Below are 13917 nucleotides of genomic sequence, written 5' to 3' on the forward strand. Positions count from 1 at the left end.
ATGGCCACTACAGGAATTGCTGCAGATCTATTAAAAGATGGAAGAACAATGCATAGTTGTATGAAACTTCCTGTTCCTTTGACAGAGACCAGCGTATCTAGACTAAAGCAAAATACTCCAGAAGCAGAGAGAATAATAAAGGCCTCTTTATTGCTAATAGATGAAGTTTCGATGATGTCAAAACATGCATTGAACGCAATAGATGAGGTGCTTAAAAGACTCTGTGACAATGATGATATCTTTGGAGGGAAAACTCTATTGTTGGGTGGTGACTTTAGACAGACATCAACCATTGTAATGAAGGGTACTCCAAATGATATCATCGAGAACTCATTAATTAGTTCAAGACTTTGGGTACATGTCTGTGTACTAAAGCTTGAAACGAACATGAGATCATATAATCAATTGGAGTTTAATAAGTGGTTGTTAGATATAGGCGAGGGGCGTACTAGAGATAGTAAAGGATGTGTGGAGATACCCAAAGAATATCTTGAAGAAGGGGACATAGTCGATAGCATTTTTGGAACAATCAAAATTGAAGCAGGTGATGATTCTTTGTTTGATAAGATTATCTTAACGAGCAAAAATGAACATGCAAATGAATTGAATGCCAAAGTGTTAAACCTACTTAATGGATCTTCGAGGGTATATGTGAGTTCTGATGCTATAGAATCAGAGGATATCGAAGAACAACTGAGATTTCCTCTTGAGTTCTTGAACATGCAACAGCCATCAGGACTTCCTCCACATAAGTTAGTATTGAAGATAGGGGCAATAGTGATGTTGTTACGCAATATTGATCCTAAGAATGGATTATTAAATGGGACCAGATTGAAGATAAAAGGTCTTAAAGATAATTACATCTTAGGTGAAATAATAACAGGAAGGGGAAGGGGCACCCTTGCTGTTATACCAAAGATAGACATGATGCCAAGTGACACTCTTCTTCCGTTTGTACTTAAAAGAAGACAGTTTCCTGTGGTATTGTCATATGCGACGACAATACATAAAGCACAGGGACAGTCTTTTGACAAAGTGGGAGTGTATTTGCCTGAGGATGTATTTTCTCATGGTCAATTATACGTAGCTTTGTCAAGAGTGAAGAAGAGTGAAAACTTGAGAGTCAAGTTGGGGACAAGAGGAAGCAATACTAAAAATGTAGTTCTACGTGAACTAATTGGCCCATAAGAGCCAAGAGATGAAGAAATGCGCGTGAGCGTACAAGCACTATGCCATTTTTCTTCCAATAAGGATGAGATAAAAGATGATAAAATGCGCCGTGAGCGTACAAAAACTATGCCATTTTTTTAAAGAATAAATATAATGTGATAAAATTAAAACATGTACCCATGCAAACACAAACAACCCGTTCTCAGAACGGGTGTGCATACGCTAGTCTTTTTATAATGGAAAGAGTCTTTTTCATAAAATCAAATCCGAAAAGTTCTCTTATATTAGAAAAGGGGCTAACTGACAAATAAGAACATTTCTATTTTAGTAATTAAAAAGGGGTAAACAAATGTAAAAGAACAAAAAAAGGGTTATTCAATCTCCTTATATATGAAAAAAGACAAGCTTTTCTATTTTTCGAAAAAAGAATCATTTTACACTTTGATAGGGATTTTATATGTGTCAGTTACAGTTATAAAAAAGATAATTAAAAAATAATTAAAATTCTTTCCAATATTCAAATGAAATTTGTAGTTCAAATCCTAGAGTAAAATATGATATTGATTTATAAAAATTTTATTTTTTGACGGTTAAAAATTAATATTTTCTAATACTTTAAGATTTTCACCCTTTCATATGCCAACATACATTTACGGGAAACTTACTAAATCAAAATTTTATACTCCTCATAGAACATATTCCCATAAAACATCTTTTCCTCAAAAAATGCATATAAATAAATATCTTCCTTGTGTCCTTGACGACTCTAACAATTTACAAGTTTTTTATAATTCAGCAGTTTTTAATAGTTTTTTAACGATAGAAGAAGAAGAAGTTTACAAATTATTTTCTAAGGACAATAAAACTACAATTACGAAAACAAAAATAGAGCCAAACACACTTTACACGTTTAAAGTAATAGAAGAAACTAATTCGCTACGTATTTGTGAAATATTTAAATATGATATTAACTGGGTTGGTAAACACACTACTGGAAAAATAAAACATCAAAAGAAAAAAAATGAAATTATTACTCCTATTGGTAAAGGCGAATGTGTCTTGCAAAATAATAAACACAACAAACAAGTTTCGGCTATTTTATGGAAGATAAAAGATGACAAGATGTTTTTTGTTGAGATTGATAATCCCGTGAAAGACGCAATTGAAGTTACAGTGGACACGGTGCGTGAAAATTTTTTAATGGTCTCAAATGAAAATATTAAAGGAATTGTATTTACAAATGAAATAAACGAGTACGACGATATAAAAAGGAAAAAGAAGACAATTAAAGTCTATGTAAAAGAAGAACTTCTAGGGTTTTACATTTTTGAAATACTTTCCGCAATTAACATTAATGATTATATTGAAGCTAAAGTAGTTAAAAAATTAGATAATAAATACACACTCGAGTATCAAACATATAGCGGATTTATTAATACTACGAATATGGACCAATTTATGTCTAATAACAATAAGGCCATGACTATAAAAGGACGTATAATTAATATAAAAGATGGCGAATTTGAATTATCGCAGGTACAAAATATCAGCGTGCCATTTGATGCAGTCGTCAGCGAAAGCGAAGAAATAGAAGAAGACGAAGAGCTTGAATGTAGCGGCACACTTATGGATTTATTAGCTTCTATCAAAAGATATACAGAGGATAAAAAATATAAAGAGGTTAGGGAATTATATTATAAACATATAAATACACTAAATTCAACTGATAAAGATAATCTAAGTCTTGTGTATTGTAATTTTTTACAATATACAACTAGTGACACAACTGATTTGATTAAAGAAATGAAGAAAGTTGTAGGACATTGCAGCGATAAATTCCTCGATAAAGTTGGTAGTGTATCAGACAATTTTGAAGTTATAGAATTTTGCTATAAGAAAAAATTAAGCAGAGAACTGTACACTAAATACATTGATATGTGTTATAAATTGGGAAAGAAAATAACTGATTACAATTATATGGACGTGGCCGTTGACTACATTTACAAATACGAAGATACACCTCGTATAAAAACAGAAAAGATTATTGGCAATATTAAACCTGGTTGGATTAAATACATAGAAAACGAAACACAAGACTATAAAAGAATTTTATTTCGTAGAGTTGTCAATATGGACTGGAAGGTTGGTGATATGAAAGAATGGTACAGGATGTGGATGCAATATGAAAAAGAAAATAATGGGAATGTAGATGAAGTTAGAACACGAGCCAAAGAGTTTGTTGAAAGTATTAAAAACAAACAATAAATCTATAATAAAGTTTTATTTATAAAGAATTAATTAATTATATTTAAAGATTTTTTAGAAGTTGTTAGTACATACATTCTCATCCTAATTTGTGGGAAAGAGTCTTAAATTTTTTATAAGAAAAAAAAAATCTAAACAGAATCTCTGAGAACACAACATAAGGCATTTAAAAAAATATAATTCAAAAATATTTAATCTGAAAAAATTCGACTTAAATTTGAAATGCCTGAAATATTTTTATTGCGTAAACTTGACCCAAAAACTAGTACTAAAGGCAACATAACTCAATTTAACCTGTCATTCTCACATTATCTTAACAACAATTCACCTATATAAAAAATCATCATAGATTTGCCTTCAATCAAAAAAAAAATTACATTATCAATACCTAAATTCTGCAAGAAACTTCGCTAATCAAGACAAAGATTTTTACCAACTATGTTTTAACATCACAAACTTAACAACCGCCAATATGTTATCCAATATAGGAGCATCTTGCTTGTGGTCTGTTTGTATGATTTATCGAATTGACACAGAAGAAGTTTTTAAAGCTATAAACAACATCTGCTAAGTTTTTTAAAACATACAAATTTCAACCTAGTAGTTTTTGCTACTAAAGAGTTGGTAGTCATTTTGCACTTCAAGACAATAAAAGCTTTAGTAGGCATTATGGCAGAACTATTATATGATGTTGATTGTGTATAATTTGTGATAAATAATATTTTTATAAAAATTACTTGAGAATTATTCCTATATTTTTGCCTTTTGGCGCTTTGCATCATCACAACTATTGACAATAAACCATTAAAAACTTTAATACACTTCATAACAAATTGTAAAATTTCTACAATAAAGATTTTTAGAGGATTTTAATCGAAAAAATTTTTAATTACCTATTTTAATGACGATTTTTTTTACAAAAAATGATTTCAAACTATATAAGAAAGTAGTGGTAATTTAGATTAAATTTCTATGGATGTTTAATTTAAAAAGAAAAATAAATTTTTATTAGATAAAAAATTCTGCTATTATGCGTATAATTTTTTCGCAGAATGTTTCATGTATCCCATTCAATATTTCGTATTCATAAAGATCTCTTATTTGAATATTGTCTTCTTTGCCAAAAAGCTCTATCAATCTATTATTTCGCTTTTGTGTTATATTTTCTTCTCCATCTTCTTGGTCGTTGTTATTATTATAGCCTTGTCCTAAATCAATAGATTCCGTACTAATTATCTTGTTTTCATCTTCATCGTCATCAATGTAAATTGTTACATAATCTAGCTCTATATCATTAGATAATGTGCTCATTGCGTCATTATCGCATTTTTGTTTGTAATTTTCAGCTAAATATTTTTGATTTGATTTTTTGGCTATAAAAAAATTATATGGCGTTGATGGTAGAACATTTCTCAATTCATCATAATCCTTTTTAGACAGTCTAAATCGTATGTGATCATGATATCTTATATCTTGTAAATAATAAAAAAAAGAATTACACGGAGTTTGCATGCTTTTATTATTTGTTGAAGATACTTCTGTCGTAAAATATTTTTTAGATGCTTTAAAATTAATTTCGGATTTTAAAAATGTTCTACAAGCCATAAAATTCATTTTATCATTGTTTCTAGTTAATGTCATTTCTAAAATTGATAATAATTCTGCGTCATATTTGCATTTAATAAAATTGAATGTTTCGAATGACGAATTAGTGCAAGCTTCATTCACTTTCTGTGAATAAAAATCTGTTGAAGAAAGAACTATCTTATACTTGTGATGTTCAAATGGTTCTAGACCATAGTTTAATCCTAAATAAAATGTGCAGACATTTTTATTTATAGATAAAAATATCATATGTTGTTTAGTAGCGGCAAAAGCAAATATAAAAATTATAATTGACACAAACATGGGGTAATTTTATTGGAAAATAAATATTTTTTAAAAATAATATATATTGAATAACTTGGCTTAAAAAACAAATATATATTCTATTTGTCTTGTTTAAACGTAAAATTAAATAGATTAGTATGCTTTATTTAATTTAGAAAGTACATCAATATAAAAATAAATATAATTAGACAAATTAAGGAATTAATTTTAACAAGAATGTAAACTGCAATTATTTTTTTGATAAATTGTTTTCCTTTTTCCTTTTTTTAGAACAAATATTTACCAATTATTTTGTCTTTAAAGTATTTTATTTTTATGAATTTGTATTAATTAGTTATTCTTATTTAATTTGTACAAATTCATATTAGAACAGAAAAACAAAACATTCAAATTTCTAAAAAGCAGGGAATTGGCGGATGTTTACGTCATACAATGAGCATTAAAAGATGACTTTACTCGTAAATTAAAATAAAAATTTTTTTATCTACCATATTATCTTAAGCAATCATGTTTAAAATTTCAAAATGAGTTTAATTTAGTTAGTTTTTATGTAATAATAAAAATTTAAAAAAAAAACGTAGATTTTATTCAGAAAAATATCTACACAAGTAGTAGAATTCTATCTATTAATAAATTTATAATCTAATTATATCATCATAAAGATATTCAAGTAATTATTTTAGGTTTTCTATTTTTGCTTAAGAGATAAAAAATTAAATAAATTCTTATATAAAGTAGTCGGGTAATCATTTCTCATTTTTTAGCTTAATGCGTATTCTTTTGTGTACAATACTATCTTATAATTACCGAATTTTATATCGAAAATTAATTGAATTTAAAATGTAGCCCTATATTCTAACTTCTTACATATAATAAATAATTTACGTATAGTATATAATCACATAAATTTATAAATGGTTTAATAGCAAATTATTCGTATGCATTTTCAATTTTTATTTATACGTATAAAAAATAAGCTAAAAATTTTATAGGTGTGGGCTGTGATATCATATATATAAAAAGTACTAGTGTAGCAATGAATAAATAGAAAGATAATTGCATATACGTGCTTTATATCTTAATTTGAAAATTACAAACAAAAGTACAAGGTTGAATTAAATATAAATTCTTTCCTTGTGAAAACATGCAAAAATACTTACAGAAAAATTTATAAAATATATTTTAGATTTTTAGAAAACTTTCTTGTCAATATCTTCCGATAATTCGTAACATTAGGGCATATTGCGACTGAATCAAATATAAATTACATTTTTGCAATATGATATCCTATGTTGATGTTTATATCAATAAGGGGTACACAAGTCAAAAAAGCATTTGTTATGAACAACGAAGAACCACATAAGTTTTGTTCTGGAACTTATAATATAATGTAAGTAACCTATTTCAGGATTATAATAGTGTATGAACATGGAAGAAACTAAAACAAGAGTTTTATTTAATGATATCTTTTGAGTATTAAAGTATCAAATATTATTCTCTTAGGTCCAGTTCAATGTAGCTTTTTTTATACAAATAACACAAAGTTATTTATATTTTTTTTTTAGAATTTGATTCAATTAATGTAAATAAATTCGCGTATTACATTACATTATGGTAAATACCATAAAATTATGTTTATACTTCTGATAATTATTACCTATTAAGCAATTTGTCAAAATAAATAATTTAATAAAGTTCTCAAACAAAATATCACGCGAATACTGTTTGTGACATTTATGTGGTAAATTTCTATAATTTTCAATAGTTTTTTATTTTGACTGCAATATTTTGTATAAAACATTTGTTTATATTTTTTATAGAAAAAAAAATTAGTTCGCCAAAATGAAAATAATATGTTATTATATTCTACTATCACTGATATGACATTGTTTCCAATTTCTGTCAGAACTTGAACTATCGATTCGGATCTAACGTAATTAAAGCACAAATAAATTGCTTTTCAGTTGTTGAGTTATTAAAAATAAAAGTCTTTAGAATGATGCCTTTGATTATAGATAGTAATTTGGAAGACCAAAATTTTTAATCCAAAGTTCAAAACTATCTTAGAGAGAAAATTTGACCGTAATTTTTGTTAATAGAAAAAGAATTTGGAAATAATAATTAACATTATTAAGAAAAATTAATAAGGTAAAAAAATTGCAGCCAAATACTTTAGCACAACAAGAATATTATTTTGCTCAAAGAATATTACATAGAACATTAGAAACTCTCAAATTTTGATTTTTTTTTACAAGGATAGATCGAGACATACGAGACAGTACAAAGAAAAAAGTATGAATATCTCAAATAAAAATCATGTTATAAATATAACGATATAAAAAAAATATCCTCTGTAGTTATAAGTAGTGTGACGGGATGGTTGTTGATATAGAGAAATCATAGGCCGGAATAAGAGGTTTATTGTCTAGATAAGTTTTAAAACCAACAAAAATGTATTTTTGTTGTAAGTAAAAATAATTACTATTCTTTTCAGGACTTGAGTCCTGATGTTGGCAATTTGGTAGACACTTTCAATCACATTATAAAAGGTGGGATGATGAAAGTTTAAAAAAATTTCTTCAATACTCATTGTGATTAGACACGAGGTCTGATTTGAAATAGAAGACGAAGTATTCAAAATAGATTTATTTGAATTATGATTTAGACATATCATTAAGGGTAAGGTCTAGAAAATAAATAGGAAATATTTGGAATAGACCATTTCGGGGTCTATTCCGTATAGAACAAATTGCTAAAGTAAAATTAACACTTCTAATGCTCATGGTCAATATTATTTAATCGCCTACCACATATATCATCCTTCGCATGTATATTAAATGAGAATTAAGAATCCAATATAAGCCGAGTAAGGCTTTCTTTATATTTGTGATGCATATTTGCAAATATTCTGCATTATTTAAAATTAATGATAATTTTGATCCACAATTTAAAAATATAAAAAATTTTTTTTTTTGCAAAGGAAATCAACACATATTCGTTGCACAATGACACTATTCATCTTTTCTTATAAAAGTATGTTTGTTTTTATAGGGTAAAACATATTCATGAAATGGGTACTAATAATTTATCTATATTCACAAATTTAATTCAATTTAGTATCTCTAATTCTCAAAATAAATCAATATGATGGATCTATATGGATTTATGGCCCCTATATAGAAGAAAAAGAGAATTAAATGAGAATATATAAGACTGTATTTTATCAATGGCATCATAGCTGTCAAATACAGAAAAATTCTTGCGTCTAAAAGATAAAGAATTATATAAATTTAGTAAATATGAGTTGTGTGAAGAATATTAATAAAATAATTAAGACTACTGTATAATTGATAATTATTTTAGACAAAAAATATAATAAAAGCTAGAAGAAAAGAAGGGTTTTACAGGCAAAAGTTTAGATTAAGACTAAAATTTAAGAAAGTTGTAATTATGAAATGTAAGAACATCGTGTTAAAGTAGTCGATTAATTTTACACTAAAAACATATGGAATGAAGAACAATTATTAAATTTATAATCAAATTTGATAAATCATTAATTTATTAATTAAAAATAGCTTTTCGTCCGCCAAAATACAAGATTTAGAAGTTAATTGAAAATGTCTATGTATAAATTTAATTCAAAAGCTACATATAATGTGGAAGAACATATTAATAAATTGGAAAAGGGTCTGTATTAATATTTATTAGCCGAGTATACAGCTATATTTACAAAGGATTTATATAATACTTAAAAATTTTGGAGATAAAAGTAAACAGAAAATTTTCTAGAAACTAAAATTTAGTTTTTTTAAAATCTTGAACATATATTAAAGAATGGAAGAGAAGAATATAAGTGTGAAAAGAAAATTAAAATATTTAATCAAAAATTGAGAATGATGGCATAATTAAATACTTTTTAAAGAAACAATCAGCTATAGAATTTCACGATAAATTTGTAGAAAGTTTAAAACAAAAACAATACAGCGTAAAATTATTTTAAAAAAAATTTGCTTTTAATTAACGGCATTATTGTTTTGTAAATAAAAACAGTGACTTTCATCCTGAGGATATCACAAGATTGTTTTTCGAAGTCGGAAATGCTTCACTTTGTTTGTTTGATTTTATACAAAAAAAAACTGAAAAATTTCGCCTGGAAGTTTTATTTATAATAATTTTAGTTTTTTTCGGCAGTGGTTTATGTTAAATTATCTAAAAGCTATATTGTGTGATACAAAAAAAAGTCTTTCTGCTTTTACTTCAAAATTATATGTCGTATATCCCCATATATGACATAAATATCTTCATAATCCGTTTAAAATAATTTGATTAAAAATTTTCTTAATATAATTAAAGCGTGTATGAATGAAATTTTCATGTCTTACATCAGTTTTGCACTTTTAAATATAAAACTGATCCTAAAAGATTTATAGTTTTCTAATATATAAAACAAAAGCAAGTATATATGTTTTTTGACGTAATCGATAAATCAAGTAAGAATATAAAATTGTATAATACATTTTATATTGGATGAATATCGCCACAAATAGTGTTATGGATTGTCATAATTTGCATCATTTGCTATCATAAATGTCTATAACCCTTTGTTTATTTAAGTAAAATAAAATAAATAAGTATAGACTAAGGCCAATAACACCCCCTAACTGTAAATTCATCTGAAAAAAGTACTTCTGAAAGTTATAATAACAATTCTTGTTTTGTAGATCATGGTTCACAAATGAATACGTAAAGACATTCAAGAGACAAGACCTTATATATAGTAGAAGGCTATAATAATTAGCTAATTGTACCTATTATATAGATATTACATATAAGAACTTTATAACTGCGTAAATAGTAGTTCAAAAAAACCTTGAACATATAGAACCATGATCCTACTGAAATCTAATATTATGGCTGTTGATTGATGCTATCATGTATGATCAAATATTGTTTTAATCTTATTAGAAGGCAATAAAGTTGTAGGAATATATGTCAATGTCAAATATATAATCAAGTTGATATATTTGACATCTGATCTTTTAAATAATTTTATAAAAATAAACCCATGTTTTGTTCCAACAATTTGGCGACAAGCGACAAAAATATTCTTCTCATCTTCAGAAATGAAGAGAAAGACGACCCACAACAGTTCATAGAGGACTTGATGGAAGTGGGCAGGTTGAATGAGTACAGCGAGGGTAAGCTGTTACTTACATTCAAGATGTCTCTTAGGGAAGAAGCAAAAGATTGAATAATGGCCCAACCAGTAGAGCTAGACTTGGGTGAACTAATAGATAGATTCAGGGAGAGATTTGTCAGTAATATGATTCTGAAGATTAGTTTGGAAAAGCTTGCAGCATTGAAGTATACAGGTGGATCTATTCTGAACTATCTCGATAGAATGGGTGCCATAGCGAGGAAAGGAAATGTACCAGAACAAGTCCTGGTAGCGTTTACATTGAATGGTCTGCCGAATAATCTAGCTAACATCGTGCTTATTAACAACAAAGAGGGCCTTGCGTGGAAATACATCTATGATTCATTAAAGAATATTAAGGATACGAGAGAGACCGAGCGAAACCAGATAGCATCCTCATACGGTCAAGAAGTTAAAGTCGAAGCAATAAGAAACAAAGTTAATAGTAAAAAATCAAGCTATTCAAAAATTAGATGTTTGATCTGTAGCGAGCAAGGACATGTGGTCTCTCAATGTCGTTTTAACAGTTTAAGGAAAAGCTCTAAGGTGAAAAAACAAGTTAGAGAGGTTAGTATACCACAAGGGAATGATGAGATAGATGTGGAAGAAGAAGACTTGAATAAATTTATTTTTAATTATAGGTTATTAAATAGCAGAAGTAATCGATCCACTGTTAAGTTGGCTACACTTGAGAACAGTAAACGACCGTTTAAGGTATTATTAGATACAGGTGCAGAAGTTAATTTGATTAGGCCGGAACACCTTGAAGACAAAACAAGATTGACTAGAGATAATCTTCAATTACAGGCGGCCAACGGGTCACAGATAAGAATCATAGGGAAAACGATGCTGAAAATAAAAATAGAAGGATACATATTTGAAGACGAATTTATTGTAACACGGGACATCACCATGCCGTGCATAGTAGGATGGACATTATTGGACAAATATGAAGTTGACCTAAGATTTGGAAATGGAAAGGTCAACATGGAGTCGGGACAAATCCTTAAAGGAAATGCAATTGGATATCATAGGATTAACACGGGAGATAGTGAGCCAGTCATGGCTCAGCTATATAAATTAGGCGGAACGAAAGAAAAGGAGGCATCTAAAATAATAAAAGAATACCTTGAGCTGGGGGTGATACGGCCAAGTGAGAGTGCTTGGCGAAGTCCAGTGATTGTAGTACCAAAAAAAAGATGGAGGATATAGATTGTGTATAGATTACAGGCGGCTTAATGATATTACGATTAAGGATGCATACCCCATGCCTAGAGTGGATGAGTTTATTGATGCACTAGAGGGTGCAAGTTATTTTACTAAGATGGATGCAGAATCGGGATATCACCAGATCAATATGCCTCCAAAGGATATTGAGAAGACTGCCTTTGCATGCAGAGAAGGACTTTTTGAATTTGTAAAGATGCCTTTCGGCCTAGTAAACGGGCCAGCCACATTTCAGAGAGCAATGAATAACATACTGAGAGAGTTTTTATACAAATTTGTGGTTGTTTATTTGGATGATATCTTGGTCTATAGTAGAACGTTCGAGGAACATCAAGCGCATGTTAGGCTGGTTATGGAGAAGTTGGTAAATGCTGGAGTAAAGCTGAATGAGAAAAAGTGTGAATTTAATAAGAAAGAACTTAAAATCTTGGGGCATGTGATCTCGAAGGAAGGAGTTAGGATCGACACAGAAAGGATAAAGAGTATTGAGGAATTGCCGATTCCAAAAAACAAAAAGAAATTGCAATCATTGTTGGGGCTATATAATTACATTTCGAAATTTATAAAAGACAGTCATAAGATAGTAAGCCCATTGTATAGGATCATTAAGTTGAAAAAGGAAGAGGAAATCAAATTTTGGAAAAGGGCATCAGAAAACAGGCAGTTTATCGAAGCCATAGAAGCGTTAAAGGCAGCTGTGAATAAAGCGACATTATTGACTATCCCAAATACGAGAGATAAATTCATTTTGACGACGGACGCGTCAAATGAAGGAAGTGGAGCCATGCTATCCCAGGTAATAGAAGGAGAGGAAAAAATGGTAGCATACTTTAGTTCTTTGCACACGAAAGCGGAAAAAAATTATTCTACAACAGAACAGGAGCTGTTGGCGGTAGTCAAAGCATTTCAACACTTCAGAGAATATCTACTGTTGGGAAAGTTTACCTTAAGAACGGACCATCAGGCTTTAAAGTATCTTTTTAAGTCAAGGAATATTAAGGCAAGGTTAGCGAGATGGTCGCTCCTCCTTCAGGAATATGATTTTGAAATTGAGTATATTGCGGGACCCTCAAACTATGTAGACCATTTAAGTAGAGACTTTAAAATAGAGATGAAGAAAATTGAAACAGTAAGCACTGCTGAAGAAAGGAAAGTTATAAACAGGGAAAGGGGACTTGAACTGGTCAGATTTTACCACGATATGTTGGGCCATGGCTCAAAGAAAAATATGAAATATAACATGAGACGTAAATATGAATGGAAGGAAATTAACAAAGATATAGATCAGTTTGTAGAGAACTGCGAAATCTGCCAACAGGAAAGAGAACAAAAACAATTCAAAGATATTGTACCATTGGTGGCAAACAACATTGGTGAGATTTGGGAAATTGACATAGTAGGACCATTCAAGGAGAGTGAGGACGGGTACAGGTATCTACTGACAATGGTAGATCATTTCTCAAAAACGGGGGAGATTATCCCGATCCATACAAAAGACATGAACACAATAGTGCATTTAGTGGACAGATACATCATAAAGAAATATGGAATTCCGAAGGCAATTTTAACAGATAATGGACGAGAGTTTAAAAATCGAATCTGTGAGGATTATGCAAAAGAGAAACAGTTTACTTGGAAATACGGATCACCATACAGTCCGACCACCACAGGATTAATAGAGAGATTTAACAGAACAATAGGAATTAAACTGAGGAAGCTCACGGAATTTGGCAAGTTCGATTGGGCCAAATGTGCAAAAAAAGTAAATAAAGCCTATATGCAGTCCTATCACCGTGCCATAGGCTGTGCGCCCATAGAATTGCACCAAGGATTAGTTCTTAATCATATGGATCTGCAGGAGGGAATTAATATTAGAATGGATAGAACAGACTTTAGGACTAGAGCGAAGGAGAATTTAGAACGATACAGAGGGGAGTATGCAACACATGAGAAAACGGGTGCGCCCCAATTGGAAGAAATAAAGGTAGGTGACAGGGTATGGTACAGACTAATTTTGCCCCAAGGAGGGAAACTGGAACCAAAATGGCAAGATAAAGGAACGGTCTTGGATAAAAGGTTTAAATCGTATAGTGTTTTACTTGACGACGGAAGAACGATTACAGCGAATCGAAATCATGTAAAACTTTTAAAGGGGAAGTAGTGTAGGA

The 13917-nt window shown here is 29.4% G+C and overlaps 2 protein-coding genes across 2 annotated transcripts; one reads left to right on the forward strand and one right to left on the reverse strand.

The window, feature by feature from the left end:
• Positions 1 to 1806: 1806 nt before the first annotated feature.
• Positions 1807 to 3435, forward strand: VNE69_01018 (ribosome biogenesis factor RRP5; the record flags this gene model as incomplete). Its single annotated transcript, XM_065472149.1, has 1 exon — positions 1807 to 3435. One exon carries the CDS (start codon positions 1807 to 1809, stop codon positions 3433 to 3435), a length of 1629 nt encoding a protein of 542 aa, XP_065328221.1.
• A 1008-nt stretch (positions 3436 to 4443) lies between these two features.
• Positions 4444 to 5343, reverse strand: VNE69_01019 (uncharacterized protein; the record flags this gene model as incomplete). Its single annotated transcript, XM_065472150.1, has 1 exon — positions 4444 to 5343. One exon carries the CDS (start codon positions 5341 to 5343, stop codon positions 4444 to 4446), a length of 900 nt encoding a protein of 299 aa, XP_065328222.1.
• Positions 5344 to 13917: the final 8574 nt, after the last annotated feature.

Source organism: Vairimorpha necatrix, chromosome 1 (genome assembly GCF_036630325.1).
Source record: "Vairimorpha necatrix chromosome 1, complete sequence".
In the NCBI taxonomy this organism is placed as follows: Eukaryota; Fungi; Microsporidia; family Nosematidae; genus Vairimorpha; species Vairimorpha necatrix.